Here is a 24,369-nt window from a genome sequence, read left to right as displayed (position 1 = left end):
TTCCAGTAGCTGCCATAACTAGTACGCTTTAACCCACTACACCATCAGACCCTACAAAAGAAGTAGAGACTTCGAGATATATATACACCTCAAATATCTCCACTTCCCGAGGGCACTAGACAAGTGTGAGGTTACTCTGCGTTTTTCATCAAGCCACTGTCAATGCGAGAGAACTCGTGTCCATGCTATAAGCCTATACTTGCATAAACCACAAGTGAAGATTAACAATCTTTGGACAACACCCACCAGTGGGCCTCGAACCCAGAAAGCACAGCTACCTTCCAGTAGCTGCCATAACTAGTACGCTTTAGCCCACTACACCATCAGACCATACAAAAGAAGTAGAGACTTCGAGATATATATACACCTCAAATATCTCTACTTCCCGAGGGCACTAGACAAGTGTGAGGTTACTCTGCGTTTTTCATCAAGCCACTGTCAATGTGAGAGAACTCGTGTCCATGCTATAAGCCTATACTTGCATAAACCACAAGTGAAGATTAACAATCTTTGGACAACACCCACCAGTGGGCCTCGAACCCAGAAAGCACAACTACCTTCCAGTAGCTGCCATAACTAGTACGCTTTAACCCACTACACCATCAGACCCTACAAAAGAAGTAGAGACTTCGAGATATATATACACCTCAAATATCTCCACTTCCCGAGGGCACTAGACAAGTGTGAGGTTACTCTGCGTTTTTCATCAAGCCACTGTCAATGTGAGAGAACTCGTGTCCATGCTATAAGCCTATACTTGCATAAACCACAAGTGAAGATTAACAATCTTTGGACAACACCCACCAGTGGGCCTCAAACCCAGAAAGCACAGCTACCTTCCAGTAGCTGCCATAACTAGTACGCTTTAACCCACTACACCATCAGACCCTACAAAAGAAGTAGAGACTTCGAGATATATATACACCTCAAATATCTCTACTTCCCGAGGGCACTAGACAAGTGTGAGGTTACTCTGCGTTTTTCATCAAGCCACTGTCAATGTGAGAGAACTCATGTCCATGCTATAAGCCTATACTTGCATAAACCACAAGTGAAGATTAACAATCTTTGGACAACACCCACCAGTGGGCCTCGAACCCAGAAAGCACAACTACCTTCCAGTAGCTGCCATAACTAGTACACTTTAACCCACTACACCATCAGACCCTACAAAAGAAGTAGAGACTTCGAGATATACATACACCTCAAATATCTCCACTTCCCGAGGGCACTAGACAAGTGTGAGGTTACTCTGCGTTATTCATCAAGCCACTGTCAATGTGAGAGAACTCGTGTCCATGCTATAAGCCTATACTTGCATAAACCACAAGTGAAGATTAACAATCTTTGGACAACACCCACCAGTGGGCCTCGAACCCAGAAAGCACAACTACCTTCCAGTAGCTGCCATAACTAGTACGCTTTAACCCACTACACCATCAGACCCTACAAAAGAAGTAGAGACTTCGAGATATATATACACCTCAAATATCTCCACTTCCCGAGGGCACTAGACAAGTGTGAGGTTACTCTGCGTTTTTCATCAAGCCACTGTCAATGTGAGAGAACTCGTGATCATGCTATAAGCCTATACTTGCATAAACCACAAGTGAAGATTAACAATCTTTGGACAACACCCACCAGTGGGCCTCGAACCCAGAAAGCACAACTACCTTCCAGTAGCTGCCATAACTAGTACGCTTTAACCCACTACACCATCAGACCCTACAAAAGAAGTAGAGACTTCGAGATATATATACACCTCAAATATCTCCACTTCCCGAGAGCACTAGACAAGTGTGAGGTTACTCTGCGTTTTTATATATATATATATTAGTATATTTTGGTAGCAGTCTTTCCTATAGACATATATTATTAAATATGACCGAAAAAGTAAGATTAATAATTCTAACACGAATTTTCTCAATGTTTCTTACATTTTTCTTCACTGTTGATGGTAACTGAAAAATCAATTCTCCAAAATTCATTTTTATTTCAAGTGTGATGCGACACTTGAGCGCTTTTCGTAAAACTTATTACATTTCCAAAGACTTTAGTTTACACACACACACAACTATAACTGAACAGAGTTTAAACAGCTTCGATTTTTTATACCTGCATTTGGGTGAGGTGATATGTTACAACAGTTTTGGATGAGGTGAAAACAAACTTTCAACACAAGACAGAACACGAAACAATGGGTATAATATTTTGTAAGTTAAAGGGATGAATGGAAGTAACTGCAAAGGGCCTATTGGCCCATATTTCTTGATGCTTCTATATTGGTGCGGAGTCTTGAAGTGGGTAGAATATACTTGTGCATTAATTGGCTGTTGATTGCTGGTGACGACTTCTTAATGTGTAGTGCCTCGCAGATATCTAGCCGCCTGCTATCGCTGTATCTATCGATGATTTCCGTGTTTTTTGTTAAGACTTCTCTGGTGATGGTCTGGTTTTGGGAAGAGATTATATGTTCCTTAATGGAGCCCTGTTGCTTATGCATCGTTAATCGCCTGGAAAGAGATGTTGTTGTCTTGCCTATATACTGATTTTTTTGAGGCTTACAGTCCCCAAGTGGGCATTTGAAGGCATAGACGACATTGGTCTCATTTAAAGCGTTTTGCTTTGTGTCTGGAGAGTTCTCATGAGTAGGTTGGCCGTTTTTTTGGTTTTACAGCAGATCGTCAATATATATACATATATATATAAATATATATATATATATATATATATATATATATATATATATATATATATATATATATATATATATATATATATTTATATATATATATATATATATATATATATATATATATATATATATATATATGTCGTACCTAATAGCCAGAACGCACTTCTCAGCCTACTATTCAAGGCCCGATTTGCAAAATAAGCCAAGTTTTCATGAATTAATGTTTTTTCGTCTACCTAACCTACCTAACCTAACCTAACCTAGCTTTTTTTGGCTACCTAACCTAACCTTACCTATAAATATAGGTTAGGTTAGGTTAGGTAGGGTTGGTTAGGTTCGGTCATATATCTACGTTAATTTTAACTCCAATAAAAAAAAATTGACCTCATACATAGAGAAATGGGTAGCTTTATCATTTCATAAGAAAAAAATTATAGTAAATATATTAATTCAGGAAAACTTGGCTTATTAGGCAAATCGGGCCTTGAATAGTAGGCTGAGAAGTGAGTTCTGGCTACTAGGTACGACATATATATATATATATATATATATGTCGTACCTAGTAGCCAAAACGCACTTCTCAGCCTGCTATGCAAGGCCCAATTTGCCTAATAAGCAAAGTTTTCCTGAATTAATATATTTTCTCTAATTTTTTTCTTATGAAACGATAAAGCTACCCATTTCATTATGTATGAGGTCAACTTTTTTTATTGGAGTTAAAATTAACGTAGATATATGACCGAACCAAACCAACCCTACCTAACCTAACCTAACCTATCTTTATAGGTTAGGTAGCCGAAAATGTTAGGTTAGGTAGGTTAGGTTGTTGAAAAAACATTAATTCACGAAAACTTGGCTTATTAGGCAAATCGGGCCTTGCATAGTAGACTGAGAAGTGCGTTCTGGCTACTAGGTACGACATATATATATATATGTCGTATATATATATATGCCAGGACTATATGCGACTGAAAACTCACACCCCAGAAGTGACTCGAACCCATACTCCCAAGAGCAACGCAACTGGTAACTACAGGGCGCCTTAATCCGCTTGACCATCACAGCCGGACAAAAGGAAGTGATAGCTGAAGCTATTTGAACCACTTCCCCGTCGGCAACTCGGATGGTAATCTTGGGCATAGCATTTCACCAAATCACCTCATTCTTTGGGGCACACGTGAGGAATACAAATGCGAACAAGCCTGAATGGTCCCCAGGACTATATGCGACTGAAAACTCACACCCCAGAAGTGACTCGAACCCATACTTCCAGGAGCAACGCAACTGGTAACTACAGGGCGCCTTAATCCGCTTGACCATCACGGCCGGACAAAAGGAAGTGATAGCCGAAGCTATTTGAACCACTTCCCCGCCGGCAACTCGGATGGTAATCTTGGGCATAGCATTTCACCAAATCACCTCATTCTTTGGGGCACACGTGAGGAACACAAATGCGAACAAGCCTGAATGGTCCCCAGGACTATATGCGACTGAAAACTCACACCCCAGAAGTGACTCGAACCCATACTCCCAGGAGCAACGCAACTGGTAACTACTGGGCGCCTTAATCCGCTTGACCATCACGGCCGGACAAAAGGAAGTGATAGCCGAAGCTATTTGAACCACTTCCCCGTCGGCAACTCGGATGGTAATCTTGGGCATAGCATTTCACCAATTCACCTCATTCTTTGGGGCACACGTGAGGAATACAAATGCGAACAAGCCTGAATGGTCCCCAGGACTATATGCGACTGAAAACTCACACCCCAGAAGTGACTCGAACCCATACTCCCAGGAGCAACGCAACTGGTAACTACAGGGCGCCTTAATCCGCTTGACCATCACGGCTGGACAAAAGGAAGTGATAGCCGAAGCTATTTGAACCACTACCCCGCCGGCAACTCGGATGGTAATCTTGGGCATAGCATTTCACCAAATCACCTCATTCTTTGGGTCACACGTGAGGAACACAAATGCGAACAAACCTGAATGGTCCCCAGGACTATATGCGACTGAAAACTCACACCCCAGAAGTGACTCGAACCCATACTCCCAGGAGCAACGCAACTGGTAACTACAGGGCGCCTTAATCCGCTTGACCATCACGGCCGGACAAAAGGAAGTGATAGCCGAAGCTATTTGAACCACTACCCCGCCGGCAACTCGGATGGTAATCTTGGGCATAGCATTTCACCAAATCACCTCATTCTTTGGGTCACACGTGAGGAACACAAATGCGAACAAACCTGAATGGTCCCCAGGACTATATGCGACTGAAAACTCACACCCCAGAAGTGACTCGAACCCATACTCCCAGGAGCAACGCAACTGGTAACTACAGGGCGCCTTAATCCGCTTGACCATCACGGCCGGACAAAAGGAAGTGATAGCCGAAGCTATTTGAACCACTTCCCCGCCGGCAACTCGGATGATAATCTTGGGCATAGCATTTCACCAAATCACCTCATTCTTTGGGGCACACGTGAGGAACACAAATGCGAACAAGCCTGAATGGTCCCCAGGAATATATGCGACTGAAAACTCACACCCCAGAAGTGACTCGAACCCATACTCCCAGGAGCAACGCAACTGGTAACTACAGGGCGCCTTAATCCGCTTGACCATCACGGCCGGACAAAAGGAAGTGATAGCCGAAGCTATTTGAACCACTTCCCCGCCGGCAACTCGGATGATAATCTTGGGCATAGCGTTTCACCAAATCACCTCATTCTTTGGGGCACACGTGAGGAACACAAATGCGAACAAACCTGAATGGTCCCCAGGACTATATGCGACTGAAAACTCACACCCCAGAAGTGACTCGAACCCATACTCCCAGGAGCAACGCAACTGGTAACTACAGGGCGCCTTAATCCGCTTGACCATCACGGCCGGACAAAAGGAAGTGATAGCCGAGGCTATTTGAACCACTTCCCCGCCGGCAACTCGGATGATAATCTTGGGCATAGCATTTCACCAAATCACCTCATTCTTTGGGGCACACGTGAGGAACACAAATGCGAACAAGCCTGAATGGTCCCCAGGACTATATGCGACTGAAAACTCCCAGGTTCCCCTACAATTAATCGATACTAAAGTTGCCCTTGGATTTAAATTAGTAACGTAAATTACACAAACTAATTTTCCAAAATTTATTTCTGAAAGTCATATTACCCGGAGTCCCATGGTTACTGATTCCTTGCCTTCCTGGGGGATCGGTGATAAGACACATTCAGGTATGGTTGGTCGGGAAGGTGGTGGCAGTTTAATGAGTGTTGTTATAGTTTATTTTTTTTTAACTAATAACCCTTGTCCTTGGTGTATCTTCCTCATTTAATATTCCTCTTATATACGTGGCCGTCCAGTGAGGGGTCATGCTGGACTGTTACAGTGTTAAGCTGGGGTATTGAGTGAAGAGAGACAGAGAATTACAACAGAGAGCGTATAGTACGATTATGAGAGATAACAAGATAACAGGATTAATACTGGGGAACATTAGGTTATTACTATAGAGGCCACTGTTATTACGACAGGGTAAAGTGGTCATTACATAGTGAGGACGGGATATACTGGCCACAGGGGCTGGATTCCCGTCTTAATCAGCTCGTAACATAGCCGCTGCTGACCTCTGGTGAGGTGGCGCTAAGACAGCAACGCAATCTATGGAGTGGATAGGTGGACGTTTGTGTCTAAGCTTGTAAGTGAGGTGCCCTAGAGTGTCCCCAACACTAATGACGTGTCTGATTACAGAGTCGACCTGTGACTGCTGTATTGGACGATGGATCAGTCTACCCAAGGCAGCCATAGTTTCTCCACGTGTTTGCTGCAGAAGCTGTGAGTCACCCCCGGACGAACACTGTTGAGTGTGTTAGCCTGCCTGTGACGTGGCAGTACCAGGAATCGTCTTATCTGGGGGCTGGCTGGTGGGAGAGACTGGCCACTGTGGTGCAGAGAGAGGAGAGTGATCTGCGGAATCACACGAGGCTCCTCCCTAGGGCTCGCAACCCTAGTATCGGTCGTGGAGTGGCCTTCACAGCGGAGCTGATCAGAACCTGCCAGCTACAGGCTGGATTTGTGGTTGAAGGCCCCCACGATGGTGCACCCAGTGGGACTGTGATTTGGCTGGCCTGTGGCTGGGGTAGATTCGCCGGAAGAATCAGGGGATTCATCGTGGGCCACAACGAAGAGAACCAGGGCTACTCATCGTGAGCACCGTGGAGCATCCCGTGTCTTCAGAAGAAGACGATTCTGTACATTGTGTATTTATACCCCCCGTGTGACAGTTTATATATTTATTTATGGTGGTGGTGACTATATATAGATATCTGAGCATTTGTATTCCTTCCCCTTTAATTTACTTGCATTACGGAACACACCCCTTGAAAGCCACTACTAACTTGGGGCCGGATACCCAAACTCTAATAACATCAGAGGAGAACCCAGTTGCGACCCAATAGGGCCGTAACATAATTGGCATCCCCAGCGGGATCCGACCCCTTGTCAAGTATGTTTGACAGGGGTGGTGACGTAGCGCAATCCCCTGCCAATAATTCCCCCTGTGTGCAACTATTAGGACGTTATACGTCCTGCTCGGAGTGATTCAGTACAATATTGTAAAGTGCGGTGCTCGCTGTGATTAAGTGCGATATTGCGTAGTGCAGTGCCCGGTGTAATTACGTGCAATATTGGCAAGTGCGGTGTTAGGTGCGATAAAGTGCAATATTGACGTAGTAAAGTGCTCGGTGCGTTAGGTGCTAAAGTGAAAGCGGTGTGTTAAGTGCTAGTGTTCCATCGAAGTGACAATGGCAGAAAAAGCGACCATCGACGATCTGGACGAAGTTCAGGCCTTTCTGAATAGGGAGGACTGTCTTGCCAGATTAAAATATCTGGGAAAACAGGAACTCGTATTAGTAAGTGCCTATCTGGAGATTAAGATACGTGCCAGTGATTCCCGTGTGGAGATCTTGTCCAAGGTTCACAAGCATTTGAAGGCCGAAGAGAAACACGAAAGCGAGGCAAAAATTACGAAAGAAAGTGAGGAAGTAGCTTCCACTGAAAAGGAAGATAAGGGCAGTGACATTGAAAGAGATGCAGGTGAGCTGAATATAAGCTTGCTAACTGTCAAAATGCGTGCCTTAGAGATAAATCGTGAGATAGAATGGAAGAAATAAGAAACAGAACGAGAATTGAAAGATAAAGAATTAGAGATGAGGCGTTTAGAATTAGAAGAAAGGAAAGAAGAGCGAGAAAGAGAAAGAGAAGAGCGAGAATGAGAAGAGAAACGAGAGAGAGAAGAACGAGACAGGCAAGAACGACGAGACAGAGAGGAAAAAGAGAGACAACATGAGCTAGAAGTATTGTGATTAGGCGGTGGGAGGCCAACAATGGAAACAAGTATTTTCGATCCGGTAAGGAACATCAAAATGGTCCTGAAGTTCAACGAGAAGGAAGTTTCGAAGTTCTTCACGGCCTTTGAGAAAGTCGCAGCCTCTTTGGAATGGCCAAAGGAGAATTGGGCCATCATGATACAGTCCGTCCTGACTTGGAAGGCCCAAATCGCCTACTCCACATTGTCCCTTGATGACTCCGGCGATTACGACAAGGTGAAGAAAGTAGTGCTCATGGCGTACCAATTGGTACCTGAGGCTTACAGGCAGAAGTTCAGGAACCTGAAAAAGACCTCGGAGCACACTTTCACTGAATTTGCGACCATCAAGGAGCGGCTTTTCCAGGAATGGTGTGCCTCTCGGAAGGTGGAGACCAAAGAAGACCTCGAGCAGCTCATACTGTTAGAGGACTTCAAAGACTGTCAGTCTGGAGATCTGAAGACGTACTTAGAGGAACAGCAGGTAGAGACCTTACGTGCGGCAGCCACCATGGCTGAAGAGTACATCTTAACGCATTGGCCTTCTGCTAAGTATGTCCCAACGAATTACCCACGCCGGTTTGACAAACCTCATCAGGAAGAGGAGAGACCCGTCCCACAAAGCGCTAAGAAGACGCACCCAAGTAGTCCTCGAAGGACTAGTCCTAACAGTCCGAAACACTGGAGTCTGAGGAGGAATATGGTGTGTTGGACTTGTGGGCAGAAAGGGCATGTAGCTGCTATGTGCCGAGGCAGAAGAGGTAGCGGCCCACGTAGGGAGGTGATGTTGATGAGCTGTGTGACACCACCAGAGGGAACCCCGTCCCTGATGACTAGTCAGGAAGAACCAAGATTGTTTTCCCATCACACTTCAAGCGGGTATGTATCGAGTGATCATACTGGTAGATCAGTTGTAGTGCTGAGAGATAGTGGAGCAGCCCAGTCCCTGATCGTGAGAAACTCGTTACCCGAGGGAGTAAGTGTAGACGGGAGACAAAAGGTTGTCCTAGTTGGGTTTCCTATGACGCGGTACGTTGCCCCCTTAGTGCCGATACATATCGACTCGCCTTACTTCAGCGGCACATGTGCGTTGGCAGTAGTTGATTCCTTGCCTATAGCTGGGATTGACGTAATACTAGCCAACGACTTGGTGACAGATTGGAGCAACAATCATCCCAAGATTGTGGACGAGTCAGCCGGAACAGCAAGGTCCGAGGTAACAGCAGGCATTGGTAATATCCAGGTACAGACAGACCCGGAATTAGATAACATGTTTAATCCTTCCTCTCACCAACAGGTTGACAGTATTCTAGCAGAGTCTCCTGATTCTTCTCCCGACAAGAAGCATGAGGTTATGATGGCAGAAGTAACTGGGCAAGAAGAGAGGCCTCGTGTACAAGCACCCACGGATACCCTAGAATCTGGAGTGAAAGCACCCGAGTACTTGCGGTATGGCAAGGTACAGCGTTCATTGAACCGGCCAGAGATTCCCCAGACGTCGGAGGTATGTGAGGTATAAGTGAAGGTTCTAGTGCCCTCTTCGGTCCAAACCAGGCTAATGGATATAGCCGGCTATGGACATTACAGGCTCATGAAACTTATCCCTAAGTTAGCCAAATGTTTCTTAGCGGTATTTTTTGTTCTTGTGTGTGTTCTCAGTAAGGACCAGTGGAAGACCCGACAGATGATGGCTCCCATGAACATCGCGAAGAGATCCCAGGGATTGGAGACGTGCACTGTGAGTAGTGCAGTCGAAGAAAGGACCTGGAAGGTGATGGTAAATACAGGAGGTACGAGAGGTGATATTATGAGTGTTTCCGACAGGTTGACACCCCCTGCGTGATTGCCGAGCCTGGATGTAGCGTTATGCGGAACGTTGGTCGACCTGACGGTGGTAGAGCGGGCACCATCTTCGGTGTACAAGCAGCTCTGTTGGGACTAGGTGTGGGCCTAGCAGGCGCGTATGCAGTAAGTACTGACTTACCCACTGACGCTGTCACTCTAAATAATCAGACCCCTGTATTCCAGATTCCCGTCTCCCTAAAGGACTACCGGACTGGTACTAGAAATGCTGTCTGTGACCAGCCATCATCGGTGCCACGACACAGCGAAGTATCGAGTCACCCCAGATCGTGTCTATATCAAACCTTACTCGGGACACGTGAGATTAGGCCCCTGCTTGACATCTTAGTGGAGGTGTGGAAGATCACATCAGGCAGGTCATCGCCTTCCATCTGCAAGTTTCCTTTGTGCCAGAGTTTCGCATTAGAACAGTTCTGCGGACAAGACATCCTTGTCACTCCAGTTCATCGTTTACGTGAAATTTTGGTTTTGGTACTAATTTGGCTTGTTTTTTTCTAGAAACCCAAACCAAATTCTTTTTGGTGGGGAGGTGTTACGGACCCTAGCCCAGCGTCGTAGCACGGAGCAGTGACGTCCACGCCATCTGTGAGTCAGCTCCCGAAACCCCCTTCAAATGGACGATGCCATCTAGTGAGGACGGGATATACCGGGCACAGGGGCTGGATTCCCATCTTAATCAGCTCGTAACATAGCCGCTGCTGACCTCTGGTGAGGTGGCGCTTAGACAGCAACGCCATCTATGGAGTGGATAGGTGGACGTTTGTGTCTAAGCTTGTAAGTGAGGTGCCCTAGAGTGTTCCCAACACTAATGACGTGTCTGATTACACAGTCGACCTGGGACTGCTGTATTGGACGATGGATCAGTCTACCCAAGGCAGCCATAGTTTCTCCACTTGTTTGCTGCAGAAGCTGTGAGTCACCCCCGGACGAACACTGTTGAGTGTGTTAGCCGGCCTGTGACGTGGCAGTACCAGGAATCGTCTTATCTGGGGGCTGGCTGGTGAGAGAGATTGGCCACTGTGGTGCAGAGAGAGGAGAGTGATCTGCGGAATCACACGAGGCTCCTGCCTAGGGCTCGCAATCCTAGTATCGGTCGTGGAGTGGCCTACACAGCGGAGCTGATCGGAACCTACCAGCTACAGGCTGGATTTGTGGTTGAAGGCCCCCACGACGGTGCACCCAGTGGGACTGTGATTTGGCTGGCCTGTGGCCGGGGGTAGATTCGCCAAAAGAATCAGAGGATTCATCGTGGGCCACGACGAAGAGAACCAGGGCTACTCATCGTGAGCACCGTGGAGCATCCCGTGTCTTCAGAAGAAGACGATTCTGTACATTGTGTATTTATATCCCCCGTGTGACAGTTTATACATTTATTTATGGTGGTGGTGATTATATATAGATATCTGAGCATTTGTATCCCTTCCCCTTTAATTTACTTGCGTTACGGAACACACCCCTTGAAAGCCACTACTAACTTGGGGCCGGATACCCAAACTCTAATAACATCAGAGGAGAACCCAGTTGCGACCCTATAGGGCCGTAACATATATATATATATATATATATATATATATATATATATATATATATATATATATATATATATGAATATATATATGTATATATATATATATATATATATATATATATATATATATATATATATATATATATATATATATATATATATATATATATATATATATATATCAAATCACCTCATTCTTTGGGGCACATGTGAGGAACACAAATGCGAACAAGCCTGAATGGTCCCCAGGACAATATGCAACTGAAAACTCACACCCCAGAAGTGACTCGAACCCATACTCCCAGAAGCAACGCAACTGGTATGTACAAGACGCCTTAATCCACTTGACCATCACGACCGGACAAAATGAGGTGATAGCCGAGGCTATTTGAACCACCCCACCGCCGGCACTCGGATAGTAATCTTGGGCATAGCATTTTACCAAATCACCTCATTCTTTGGGGCACACGTGAGGAACACAAATGCGAACAAGCCTGAATGGTCCCCAGGACAATATGCAACTGAAAACTCACACCCCAGAAGTGACTCGAACCCATACTCCCAGAAGCAACGCAACTGGTATGTACAAGACGCCTTAATCCACTTGACCATCACGACCGGACAAAATGAGGTGATAGCCGAGGCTATTTGAACCACCCCACCGCCGGCACTCGGATAGTAATCTTGGGCATAGCATTTTACCAAATCACCTCATTCTTTGGGGCACACGTGAGTTGCCCCAATATTTCAGTTGCATATTGTCCTGGGGACCATTCAGGCTTGTTCGCATATATATATATATATATATATATATATATATATATATATATATTTATATATATATATATATATATATATATATATATATATATATATATATATATATATATATATATATATAAGTTCTTTGGGGCTTACAGTCCCCAAGTGGGCATTTGAAGGCATAGACGATGTTGGTCTCTTTTAAGGCATTGTGCTTTGTGTCTAGAGAGTTTTTCATGAGTAGGTTGACCGTTTCTTTTGGTTTTATAGTAAATCGTCAATTGTATCTTATGATACAATTGACGATTTACCACCAGTCTCCTGGTGGGAAAGTGTTCTAGAGTTGTATACTTCACTCTCGTGTTTAGGAGAGTTGTGCCTTAAGCATAGACACAGTGTTCTCCCATATTAACAGGGACTTGATGAAATAAACGTATAAATGACCCCTCACTTGCTCTAGTGCTCTTGGGAGGTGGTGGTCTTTGGGGTATATAAATACTCCGAAATTACCATCTCTTTTAGGGGTCTGAGCAGGTGGTGGAGCGGGTTAAGGCGTACCTGTTATGCCAGTTGCTGGAAGGCTTCTGTGCTGGCTAGGGTTCGAGTCTCCTGGTGGGAAAGTGTTCTAAAGTTATTTTATATATATATATATATATATATATATATATATATATATATATATATATATATATATATATATATATAATATATATATATATATATATATATATATATATATATATATATATATATATATATATATATATATATATATATATATATATATTTTATATAAACAATAGGGAAGGGAGTACCACCTCTGGCTGGAAGAAGGGGGACCCATAGCCTTGGAGGAAACCACACATAATGCATTGGAGGGAATGTAGGTCCCCTCCATTACAGTTTCTGTGTGCTTTTCTCCTACCACCCCCTTCCCTTTTTTTTCCCTTTATTGTGTATTTAAAGGTTACAAAACATACAAGACAAATGCCTAAAGGTTATGGATCTCTTGAAGCTCCTCCGCTTCTGGACAGGAACCGAGGACGCAGCAAGCATTTCCCCTCTGGATCGCCACACTGAGACGCTGAAATAAAAAACTGGAAGCCCTTGGGTCTCTGGTGACGTGAATGAGCCTGGAACCCAATTCCTTGAGAAATCCCAAGGCACTCTTGCCCCAGGGGCCATGCGTCTCAGACGCTATGGGAACAAAGAGGTATTGACCTTCCAGTCGCCTGTACTTGAGTGATTTTGCTGTTTCCCTGTGGTTGGCCGCCCCACCTGCTTGATCAGCTCCGAAGTGTACATAGGTGTCAGCCAGGGTGGATACACATGTGTAGTCCCACACCAACTGTCTACCCTCCTTCCATGGGTATATGGTGATGCCATCAGTGCGAAGTGCGGGGAAATCCGGGTTTTGGACCCCTAGGATGCGAGGTTCTCTCTCCGCTGGGCACCCAGCTGAAACGAGGCTTCTCTTGATGATGTCATTGACCTCGTTGTGTCTTGCATGCCAGCCCTTTGTGCTTCCGCAATGCAACCCATGCAGTCCGTATTGGTCTGCTTCCACCCTGTTGCAAATACACTTGTATTCAGTGTGAATTGGGGCACCAAGGCGGAGGGCTACTGCTACACGAAGGGATTCTGGATCTAGGCGCGTGCCCATTGCTGACATGGGTACTGCCAGGAGGAAGTCTCCTGCATGGGGGGCACGCACTGCTCTGAGGCGGGCTTTCTCCTTGTACGATGTTGAGACGCTGTGCATGGCATCAGCTACTTTTTCCACTAGAGGGTGGTCCCAGCCAGACTGTTTGTGTTGTTTTGTTGGCTCTATAATGGTTGCTGGGGCTGCAAGAACATCCCACTGATTTGAACATTCAGTGAAAGCAGGATCGTGTATTCCTGCTGAATCCCTCAGGGTTGCAGGTAAAATGTCTCTGACGAGGTCGTGCGATGCATGAGAGGAGGAAAGGAAGGCTGGTAGAGCAATTTGGGAGGCTGTGCGGACACCAAGGCCGCCGAGTCTTACAGGAAGGGTTGCTTGCTCCCACTGAGAGTCGTCCAATGGCAGGTTCAGGACTTTCACCAGCATGGACCTCAGAAGGGTGTCATACACATTTAACTTAGGGCTGCTGTAGGAGCCCTAAGTTCAAAATCAACAGAACTTTTGGAAATATATATATATATATATATATATATATATATATATATATATATATATATATATATATATATATATATATATATATATATATATATATATATATATATTTATATATATATATATATATTTTATATAAAAATCTCTGTTTTTTTTATGAGCAAAGTACATAAAGAGTTTTAGGGATTTATTTTAGAAATGTAATTCCCGCATGGGCAATAACACCCAATGTGGTCAAGTTAATTTCATTTAACTGCTAATCTAAGTGTTATTTTCTTCCGCAGGCGGTGTGTGTCGAGCAGGCAGCCCTTCACCATGTTGCCTTCCACACGTGTCTCAGTGTTCGTAATGTTTTGGCTACTGACAGAGGGTTGGTGCAGCCAACCTACACACAGTTCTGCTGGCAACACACTGATGAGTCGACACGGGGGCATGACAACCCACTCTGTACCAACACCACTGCCGCTGCACCTCTCTCAGCTCCCGGACTCTCAGGAAGATGCAGCAGGTGCTCATAGCGCATTGAATCATTTCGTAGTGGTTGGGGGAAGTGATGTTGGTGACGATCATACCGTAATATTCGTGAAAGACTTCGAGATCAAATCACCCATTACACAAGAGGAGCCAAGTCGCTACGATCATGATGCCGATGAAACACTCACGAACAACACCCAACTGAACGTGCCAATAATGGGTGTAAGTGAAGACAGTGTTATGCGGGCAGTTGCGACAACCCATAACACAGTGGATGATATTATGATGAAAACAAGTGTACTGAACGTCTCCTCAGACCCCCATCAGAATCACACTCAAATCAACAGAACTTTTGGAAATATACATCCGATAGAGAATATGACTCTGGCAGGTCACGCACAAGATGATAAAGAACTATTGAATAATGATCACATGGTCAGAAACACCAACATCTTAAGGCATAATTCTGCTCTTGTTAGATCTCAGAAACCAGTACGATCTATACCTGCTGAAAGTTCTAATAATGAAAAAGTAAAGAGATACAGGCACATCCCACTCCATGATGATGCTCCATTGTACAAGGAAAGCTTTCTCTTGCAGACTGATAGTCAAAAAACAGTGTTGGAATCGAATTCAGGAAAACAAGAAAATTCAACCAATGTTGAAGACATTTCTAAGGTGACGCCAGTGAGGAAGTGCTTCGGTATCGATGAATTCTATAACTTTGCGACTCAGAGAAGTGAAGCACTGGAGGACAATACAGCGTTCACAATACTGGTACGTAAAATGCTGGAGAAGACTGTGAATACCGATCTGAGGATTGTTCCTTTAAAAATGGAACCATGCCAAGGCCCTGGTGATAACATAACACGTGAACCAATAGACTTTACATCTCACTCCGTCTTACCTTTTGGTTACCTAAGAGACCTTAAATCAAAAATTAATTATGATCAAGATCACTACTGTTTGGAAATGGAACCAGCAGGTACTAAAAATAATTCCTCTGATTTCTATCTTGTCAAAATTTTCTGTCCCTTACGACCTATTGAGGTTTCCACGAGGAAGTGTTGCGGCCTCAACGAATACTTCAACCTTACTGATAGACACTGTCATCCGAGGTCATCCAATGTGAGTGACAATAATGATTTAGTGCAAGAATTCTCAAGGAATATCCCAGGAGTGACGTCCATCCAATGGAACACCTCGAAGCTCATTTGCAGGCACGGTGAGCCCCGAAGAGTCAGCACCGACCAAGCCTTTCTCGACTCCTCGAACCAACTATGTGAACGTCAGTCTGGGCAATGTTACCCGAACTCACTCTACTGTATTGAATATTCCTGGGCAGAAGGTACTCCAGCGATGGTGGCTGAGGCATCTATATGTCCCGTTGACTCCTTCTACAAATGCTGTCCTCGCGGCCATATACTCACTAAGTCTGGCTGCATTAGTGCCTCGAGGGAAGATGTCTCGCCATATATGTTGCAGTTGCTAGAAGAAATGGAACCTAAATTTGGTATTCCTGCTAGAACAAATGATTGTCAATGCGTTGAAAAGCTGTTCAATGAGAGTGACTCTAATATTCACTGGTGGAAGAGCAAGCCTCAATATCCCCCAGTAGACATACAGGCAAAAAATTTATCTGCCATTCGGTACTGTGTAGATGATTACCGCGGCCCGGACAACCACACTGTAACAGTTGCTATCGTGTGTTACACCGAGGTGGGGAACGTACGCAAATGTTGCCCTTGGGGCCAGTACATGGAGATTGATACTTGCGTCACAGACATTCTGGGACACTCACTACTGCATGACCCTCTGCTGAGTGCAGCTAATCTAACAAAGCTGACTGATAATTATTATCCTACTTGTGAAAATAACAAAGGCTACCATGTTTACTACATGGGCAGGAGGTCCTCCGAGGAGGACTACGGGGAGATGGTGGACAACCAGGAGCTACAGCTGGTAAATATGGACGCGGGCTGCCGCCTTAATGATTACACTATCAAACGTGAGAATTACTGTCTTGAATACTTCGGGAACGCTACAGTCCAACATCTGAAGGTGATGATGTGTTTAAGGTCGTCCAAGGACTTGGACGAGAACAACAAAAATTTTTGGGCGAAGGCGGTGCTGCTGAGCTTGTCCTGCGTGGCCCTGCTGGCCACCACCTTGTACATCCTCCCCCAGAAGGTCAACAAAGGCTACTCCGTCAGAAAGGTGCGTCATGTTACCGCCATCAGCTATTATCAGCATCTCTAAAAATCCGTGACAAAAATTATTGATTCTCATGAAAAACTTAGTCTAGTATATAATAATTATGATACAGAGATCGCTATTCAGGTTTAACAGTGCATCTATTAATAATGCTTTTAGTAGAAACACTGATAGTTCATGTAACAATATTAACTGGTCGTTTACAAAAGTTGTTAAAAAATCATTCCAGTTAAAAGTCAATGGATTTACCAAAAACTACATCCTGAAACTCCAAGGCAACATTCTTAATTCAACTAACCTTTTTTCATCCTTCAACAAGTTTAGCACGACCGGACGGTCTTGACGTCATCAACTGCAGCTAAACAACCCCATTTAATTTAATTTTGTTTTGTATTTGCAATATCTAAAAAAATGATATGGGTAAAATCCCACAGCACCACGTGGTATTTCTTTCTCCCATCCCTCTTGTTACTGAATGAACGTCTGTCTTCCTCATAAAGACATTCTTAGCTTCTCTAATGTGCTGGCTGCTTCCACGTCATTAACCTGGTCACCTTCGCCTAACATCATTTCTGAAACAAAATTTGATTACGTAACTGCTAAATCCTGACTGACAAACCTGTGACTGTTTGGACTATCAGTTAAGTGACATCATTAAGGAATCAAAGGTTAACAGAGATCTGCCAATTTGTTGAAATTTTGAATCACAAAAACACTTGTAAAATGTTTTAATAATGGCTTTTGATCACAGATAATGTGTTGCGCTAGAATCTACAGTGGTAAGACTCCAAGACGTTACTAAATGTTGGCATGAAAGACTATGTAACAATGTTAACAGTTTGGAGGTTAACTTACACCAACACCAGTCTCCTGGTTCACCTTGTGTCAGAAACTGTTTACAGTTGAAGTTACACTAATACCTACACCAGATCGCTTCACCAATGACTGCTGACAGTTAGATAACCTAACTTAACTTACCCTGGCGCCCCCTGACCTTCCTTCTCCCCCCCCCCCTTCAGGTGAAGACGCTGGCTGGGCGGCTCCAGCTGAGCTACGTGTTGACCTCCCTGGTTGGGTTCCTGCTCCTGGCCGTCAACATGGTCGTACCGTTTTACCAGGACAGTCTCGCGTGCTACATCATGTGTGAGTGCCTCTTGTCTTGACTTTCTCACATACGCACACGTCGACGTTATCCGCTGTTATCGTTCATTACACGGCTGAGGAATACATTTGGGGGCCTCGCGGCTGAGTGGACTACGCTCGGGGGTCGTAGTCTTAAGGACCCCGGGTTCGCTTCCCGCCTGAGGCAAAAACAAATGGGCAGAGTTTATTTCCCCCTGATGCTCCTGTTCACCTTGCAGTAAATAGGTACCTGGGAATTAGACAGCTGCTGCGGGGTGCTTCCTGGGGATTCGTACTCACCTAGTTGTACTCACCTACTTGTGCTTGTGGGGGTTGAGCTCTAGATCTTTGGTCCCGCCTCTCAACTGTCAATCAACTGGTGTACAGATTCTTCAGCCTACTGGGCTCTATCATATCAACATTTGAATCTGTGTATGGAGTCTCCCTCCACCACATCACTTCCTAATGCATTGAATCTGTTAACTACTCTGACACTGAAAAAAACTTTCTAATGTCCCTGTGGCTCATCTGGATACTACGTTTCCACCTGTGTCTCCTTGTTCGTGTTCCACCTGTGCTGAAGAGTTTGTCTTTGTCCACCCTGTCAATTCCCCTGAGAATTTTGTAGGTGGTAATTATGTCTCCCCCTACTCTTCTGTTTTCCAGAGATGTGAGGTTCAGCCCCCTTAACCTTTCCTCGTATGCCACCAGACTAGTCTGGTGGCATACCTCTGAATGGGAACTATCAGGGGAAAGCGCCAAGCCATTTCAACTATATAGCACTGGGAAGGGGCCAGGATAAGGATTTGGGAAGGGAGGGGGGAAGGAATGGTGCCCAAACACTTGGACGGTTGGGGATTGAACGCCGACCTGCATGAAGTGAGACCGTCGCGCTACCGTCCAGTCCAAGTGGTTGGGCAGGCATATCACTGAGTCTTCTTTAACTTTGTCTTGTGTTTAACTAGGTATGGACTCCAGGCTGGAGCTGCATTCTCCAGGATTGGTCTTACGTAAGTGGTATACTAGGTCTTGAACGATTCCTCACACAAGTTTCTAAAGGCAGTTCTTGTATAAGCTAGTCTAGCATATGCCGCTGATGACATCCTTTTGATGTGGGCCTCTTGGGATAGGTTCAATGTGATATCAACCCCCAGATCTTTCTCTCTATTTGACTCTTGTAGGATTTCACCTCCCAGATGGTACCTTGTGTTCAGCCTTCTGCTCCCTTCGCCTAATTTCATTACCTTACACTTTCCTGAGTTGAACTTTAGTAGTCATTTTCTAGACCATTGCACCAGTTTATCCAGGTCGTCCTGTAGTCTCTGTCTATCTCCATCTGTCTTGATTCTTCTCATAATTTTTGCATCATCAGCAAAAATTGAGAGGAATGAGTCTATACCCTCTGGAAGGTCGTTTACATATATTAGAAACAGGATGGGTCCAAGTACAGAGCCCTATGGAACCCCGCTGGTGACATCTCGCCACTTTGATGTCTCTCCCCTCACAATTACTCGTTGTTTCCTGTTGCTTAGATACTCCCTTATCTACTGGAGCACCTTACCTTTTACTCCTGTCTGTTGCTCTAACTTTTGTAATGCCTTTTTGTGAGGTACTGTGTCAAAGGTTTTCTGATAGTCAAAGAAAATGCAGTCTGCCCACCCTTCTCTTCCCTGCCTAATTTGTGTTGCTTGGCCATAGAATTTTATTTAACCTGTGAGGCACGATTTACCATCTCTGAGCCCATGCTGGTGGTGTGTTTACAAAGTTATTTTCCTCCAGATGCTCTACGAGCCTTTTCTTTGCGATCTTCTCCATCACCTTGCATGATATACAAGTTAGGGAAACTGGCCTGTAGTGCCTCTTGCCTGTCACACTTTTTGTATATTGGGACTACATTAGCTGTCTTCCAGCTTTCCAGTAGGTCTCCTGTTTCCAGTGACCTGTTATACACTGTAGAAAGTGGCACACTTAGTGCCTCTGCACCTTCTTTTAGTATCCACGGGGAGATTTTGTCAAGTCCAACAGCCTTTTTTGTCACATTCAGCTCCAACAGATTCCTTTTGACCTCATCACTGGTGAGGTCAAAATCCTCCAAGGTTGCTTGGTTTGCCTCTTCATTTAGTGCAGGAACTTCTCCTTGTTCTATTGTGAAGACCCCCTGGAATCTCTTGTTGAGTTCTTCACACACCTCCTTGTCATTCTCTGTGTATCCGTTCTCCCCTTTCTCAGTTTCATCAATTGTTCCTTCACTGCTGTTTTCCTTCTGATGTGGCTGTGGAGCAGTTTTGCTTGGGTCTTAGCTTTACTCGCGATGTCATTTTCATACTGTCCCTCTGCTTCTCTCCTCACTGTGAGGTCATTTCTGGCCCTCTGGTATCTCTCCTTGCTCTCTGGTGTTCTGTTATTCCTGTAGTTTCTCCATGTTCTTTTACTCAATTGCTTTGCTACCATACATTCCTGGTTGAAGCATGGATTCTTCTGTAGCTTTCCGTTTTTCTCTTTTTCGACCGGGATAAACCTGTCTGCAGCTTCCTGGCACTTCTGGGTGACATAATCCATCATATCTTGTACAGTGTTTTCTCTGAGTTGTTTCCCATGGTATTCCCCTTAGGAAGTCCCTCATCTCGTCATATTTTCCTCTTCGGTAATTCAGTCTTTTCCCTTCCAATCCCATCCCTGTATAGGTTATCCTTACTTCTATCAGATACTCAAATGTCAATACACTGTGGTTACTCATTTCCATGGGGGCTTCAAATTTGACTTCCCTTATTTTTTACTCATTCAAGGTGAATGTCAGATCGAGTCTAGCTGGTTCGTCATTCTCTCTCATTGTTGTAGGTCCCTTGACATGTTGACTCAGAATGTTCCTTGTTGTCACTTTTATTTATTTATTTATATTTATATACAAGAAGGTACATTGGGTTCATGAGAGTACAGAGACTTGAAGTTTTAAATTCTTGCAAAGCCACTAGAACGCATAGCGTTTTGGGCTGATCTAACATAATCTAACATAAGTACAAAACTACATTGTAAGAAAGTAAAAAAATACACCACAAGAAGGTATAAAAACGCATTGCAAGAAAGTACAAGAAAAAACATCGTATAAGAAATTTGGCAGAAAAAAGTAGGTACATTAAAGTAAATTTAAGGGTACAAAGTAATCCACAGGTACATTTTAGCATAATTTGAGTTTATTGCAAGATATAATGTGGCAAACTATGTGTATATTATGATATAGGATAGCAGCAATGATTACAATGGTAAGTTGTATGGCATAGGTACATATATTGGGGGATAGGGTAGCACTAGGTTCAGTACGAGTTTCAAGGAAACTATGAAGATGGAATTAGGTACTTTTTGGTTATATTTTTGTATAAGGCAAAAGTTGGACAGCTTTTCAATTCATTAGGGAGTGAGTTTGTCAGGGAAGAGTTTCAGAAAAGGGTTTGCACTTAAGAAAAGGGTCTTGTAAATGTAACTGACACAAGAGAATGTGTGGAGTGAATATATGTTTAGCCTGTTTAGGGATTTGAACAGGGGGAGCTGTGTGTGTTGTTTGAAAGCATTGCTCTGTTATTGAGTTTAATTAAGAGTTTGTTATTGCTCTGATAGCAGATTTTTGCTGAATGATAATGGACTTGAGGTAGTTTGGAGAGGTTGAACCACATGCCCAGATACCATAAGTAAGATAGGGATAGATAAGTGCATAATATAGTGAGATGAGAGCAGAGTAGGGAACATAATACCTGATCTTAGAGAGTATACCAACTATTTTCGAGACTTTTTTGGTTATGTGTTGTATTTGGGTGCTGAAGTTGAGTCTCTTGTCTAAGTATAGGCCTAGGAACTTTCCATCATTTTTATTGCTGATGTTAACATTGTCTATCTGAAGCTGAATTGCATTTGTTGATTTGCTTCCAAATAGGATGTAGTAGGTATTTTCTATGTTTAGTGTTATATGTTGGTGGACATCCATAAGTGGATTTTTTTTAATTCATTGTTTACAACATTATTTAATATGAGTGGGTTCGGGTCTGAGTAGATGAGGGTAGTATCATCAGCAAACAATATAGGTTTAAGCATGTTAGAGTCATTAGGCAGATCATCGATGTATATAAGAAATAAGAGGGGTCCTAGGATGCTGCCCTGTGGCACCCTTACAGTTAATGGTTGATTGGGAGAGGTTATATCAATTATGGCTACGTATTGGTGTCTGTCACTAAGATAGGATCGGCTATAATTCAAGGCAAGGCCTTGCATTCCATAATGGTGGAGTTTAGGTAAATGGTAGTTATTGTTAACTGTATCAAAGGCATTTCTCAGGTCAATGAAGAGTCCAATTGGAAACTCATTTTTGTCAAGGGCTGAGAAGATTAAGTCAAGCAGACTAACAATTGTATCATTGGTACTCTTTTGGGAGCGGAAGCCAAACTGACAGGGAGTTAGTTTGTTGAATTTTACGATATAGGACTAGAGCTGTTTGTTAATAATGTTTTCAAATATTTTTCATAATATAAGTAGATTTGATATTGGTCTGTAATTGTTTATGTCTGCCGGATTGCCTCCTTTATGAACAAGCGTTACTCTTGCTTTTTAAGGATATCAGTGAAGGTATGACACTCTAGAGATTTGTTGAACAGCAAAGCTATGGATGGTGCAAGGGCATGGGAGGCACTCGTGTATACCATAGATGGTATTTCACTAATGTTCCCAGCTTTGGTTTTTAGTGAGTGAATGGTAGACACAACATCTGTTGGGCTGATTGGCGAGAGGAGAAAATAGTTTGGGTAGCTGCCTAAAAGATATGTGGTAACATGTGTCTGAGTCTGTGGGATTTTTCGGGCAAGGTTAGCACCAATCGATGAAAAGAAGCTATTAAATTCAGTTGCTGTTTCAAGATCTGTTGCAAGTTTATAACTATCCTTGGAGATTTTTATCTGGTTATGTGAATGTTGTTTAGCTCCTAGAATGTTAGAGATGGCTCACCATGTGTTTTTCATGTTGCCTTTTGCTTCTTTGAATCTATTCTCATAATAGGAAACTTTTGCTTTTCTTTTTAGCATTGACGAGTACCTCTTAACTTCTTCCTTAGCATCTAGGCCATTCCTAATTTTTCATATTCATATTTCTTGTCGATTGCTTTGAGTATGCCATTTGTTAACCACGGATTATTTAACCTTTTGCCCGTTACTTGCTTGGTGAGGAGAGGACAATAAGTATTGTAAAGGCTTAGGATTTTGGAAAGGAAGAGATTAGTTAATGAATTTATATCCTGTGTATGATTAAATTCAGATTCCCAGTTTATATTGTGGAGGACATTTGTGAGATTGCATATTGCTGCTTCACTGGGTAACCTAAAGATAAGTTTCTTGTTAGCTGGTGGTGTTATGGCTTTGTTCGCTACGAGGAAGGTAGGATAGTAGTCAGTTGTTCTGTCAATGATTATACCAGATGTAAGGGGAGCTGTTATGTTGGTCTATAAATTGTAACACGGGTTTGAGTTCCTCTCTCTCTTTACTTCTCTACCTTCTACTCCCTCTACCCGTATTCTTACTTTTTATTCTCTACCAAGGGACTCCAAAACTTTTACCAAAGCCAACTCCACGCCACGTGTTCCTAAGACGATTGACCGACTTAGGATTCTACACCCAGTATGACGTGACCTAGGCTCTGAACAAAACCCTAGAGTCGCCTCTACGCTGCCACCACCAGACCAGTAATTCAAGAGCAATGATCGAGGTCTGGATCGATCACGCTAATTAATCAACCTTGGGGCTTGATCCCCACTATAAACGATGACCTTGAGTGTGGAATTAATTACACGGGAATGATTCGATGTTAGAATCGGCGCCCAATCCAACTCTGCCTCGTGTGGACCACGTGACCAGGACAAGTATACACATAACCAGATGGAAACAATAAAATGCAAATTAATAACAAATTTAATTTATTAAAAGAAAACTAAAACAAAATCTAAATATGTTCACTCCCTATCACTTTAACACTCCCTACTTGACCTGAATGGCAAATGAGAAGACTATCCCTATAATTAACAATAGCAACTATACCTTGGGCGACCAGCTCTAGCTGTTGTGCTGGTCTTGGGGAGAGGTAAGATGGTTGACCTCTCCCAGCTGCTTCCGTATTCACACTGATCTCTTCCTTGTCTGGTCTACCCCAGACAAGAG

At 43.7% G+C, this 24,369-nt stretch overlaps 1 protein-coding gene across 1 annotated transcript in view; it reads left to right on the top strand.

Annotated features, from left to right (window-relative positions):
* Nucleotides 1-14,803: 14,803 nt before the first annotated feature.
* LOC123774842 (uncharacterized) overlaps nucleotides 14,804-24,369 on the top strand; it is a 40,187-nt gene continuing 30,621 nt past the window's right edge. The window contains exons 1-2 of the mRNA XM_069316517.1: nucleotides 14,804-17,062; nucleotides 18,079-18,202. Coding sequence (XP_069172618.1) covers nucleotides 14,804-17,062; nucleotides 18,079-18,202 — 2,383 coding nt within the window. The remainder of the gene's footprint in view (nucleotides 17,063-18,078; nucleotides 18,203-24,369) is intronic.

Source organism: Procambarus clarkii, chromosome 84 (assembly GCF_040958095.1).
Source record: "Procambarus clarkii isolate CNS0578487 chromosome 84, FALCON_Pclarkii_2.0, whole genome shotgun sequence".
Lineage (NCBI taxonomy): Eukaryota > Metazoa > Arthropoda > Malacostraca > Decapoda > Cambaridae > Procambarus > Procambarus clarkii.
This window is presented reverse-complemented; position numbering and strand designations above follow the sequence as displayed.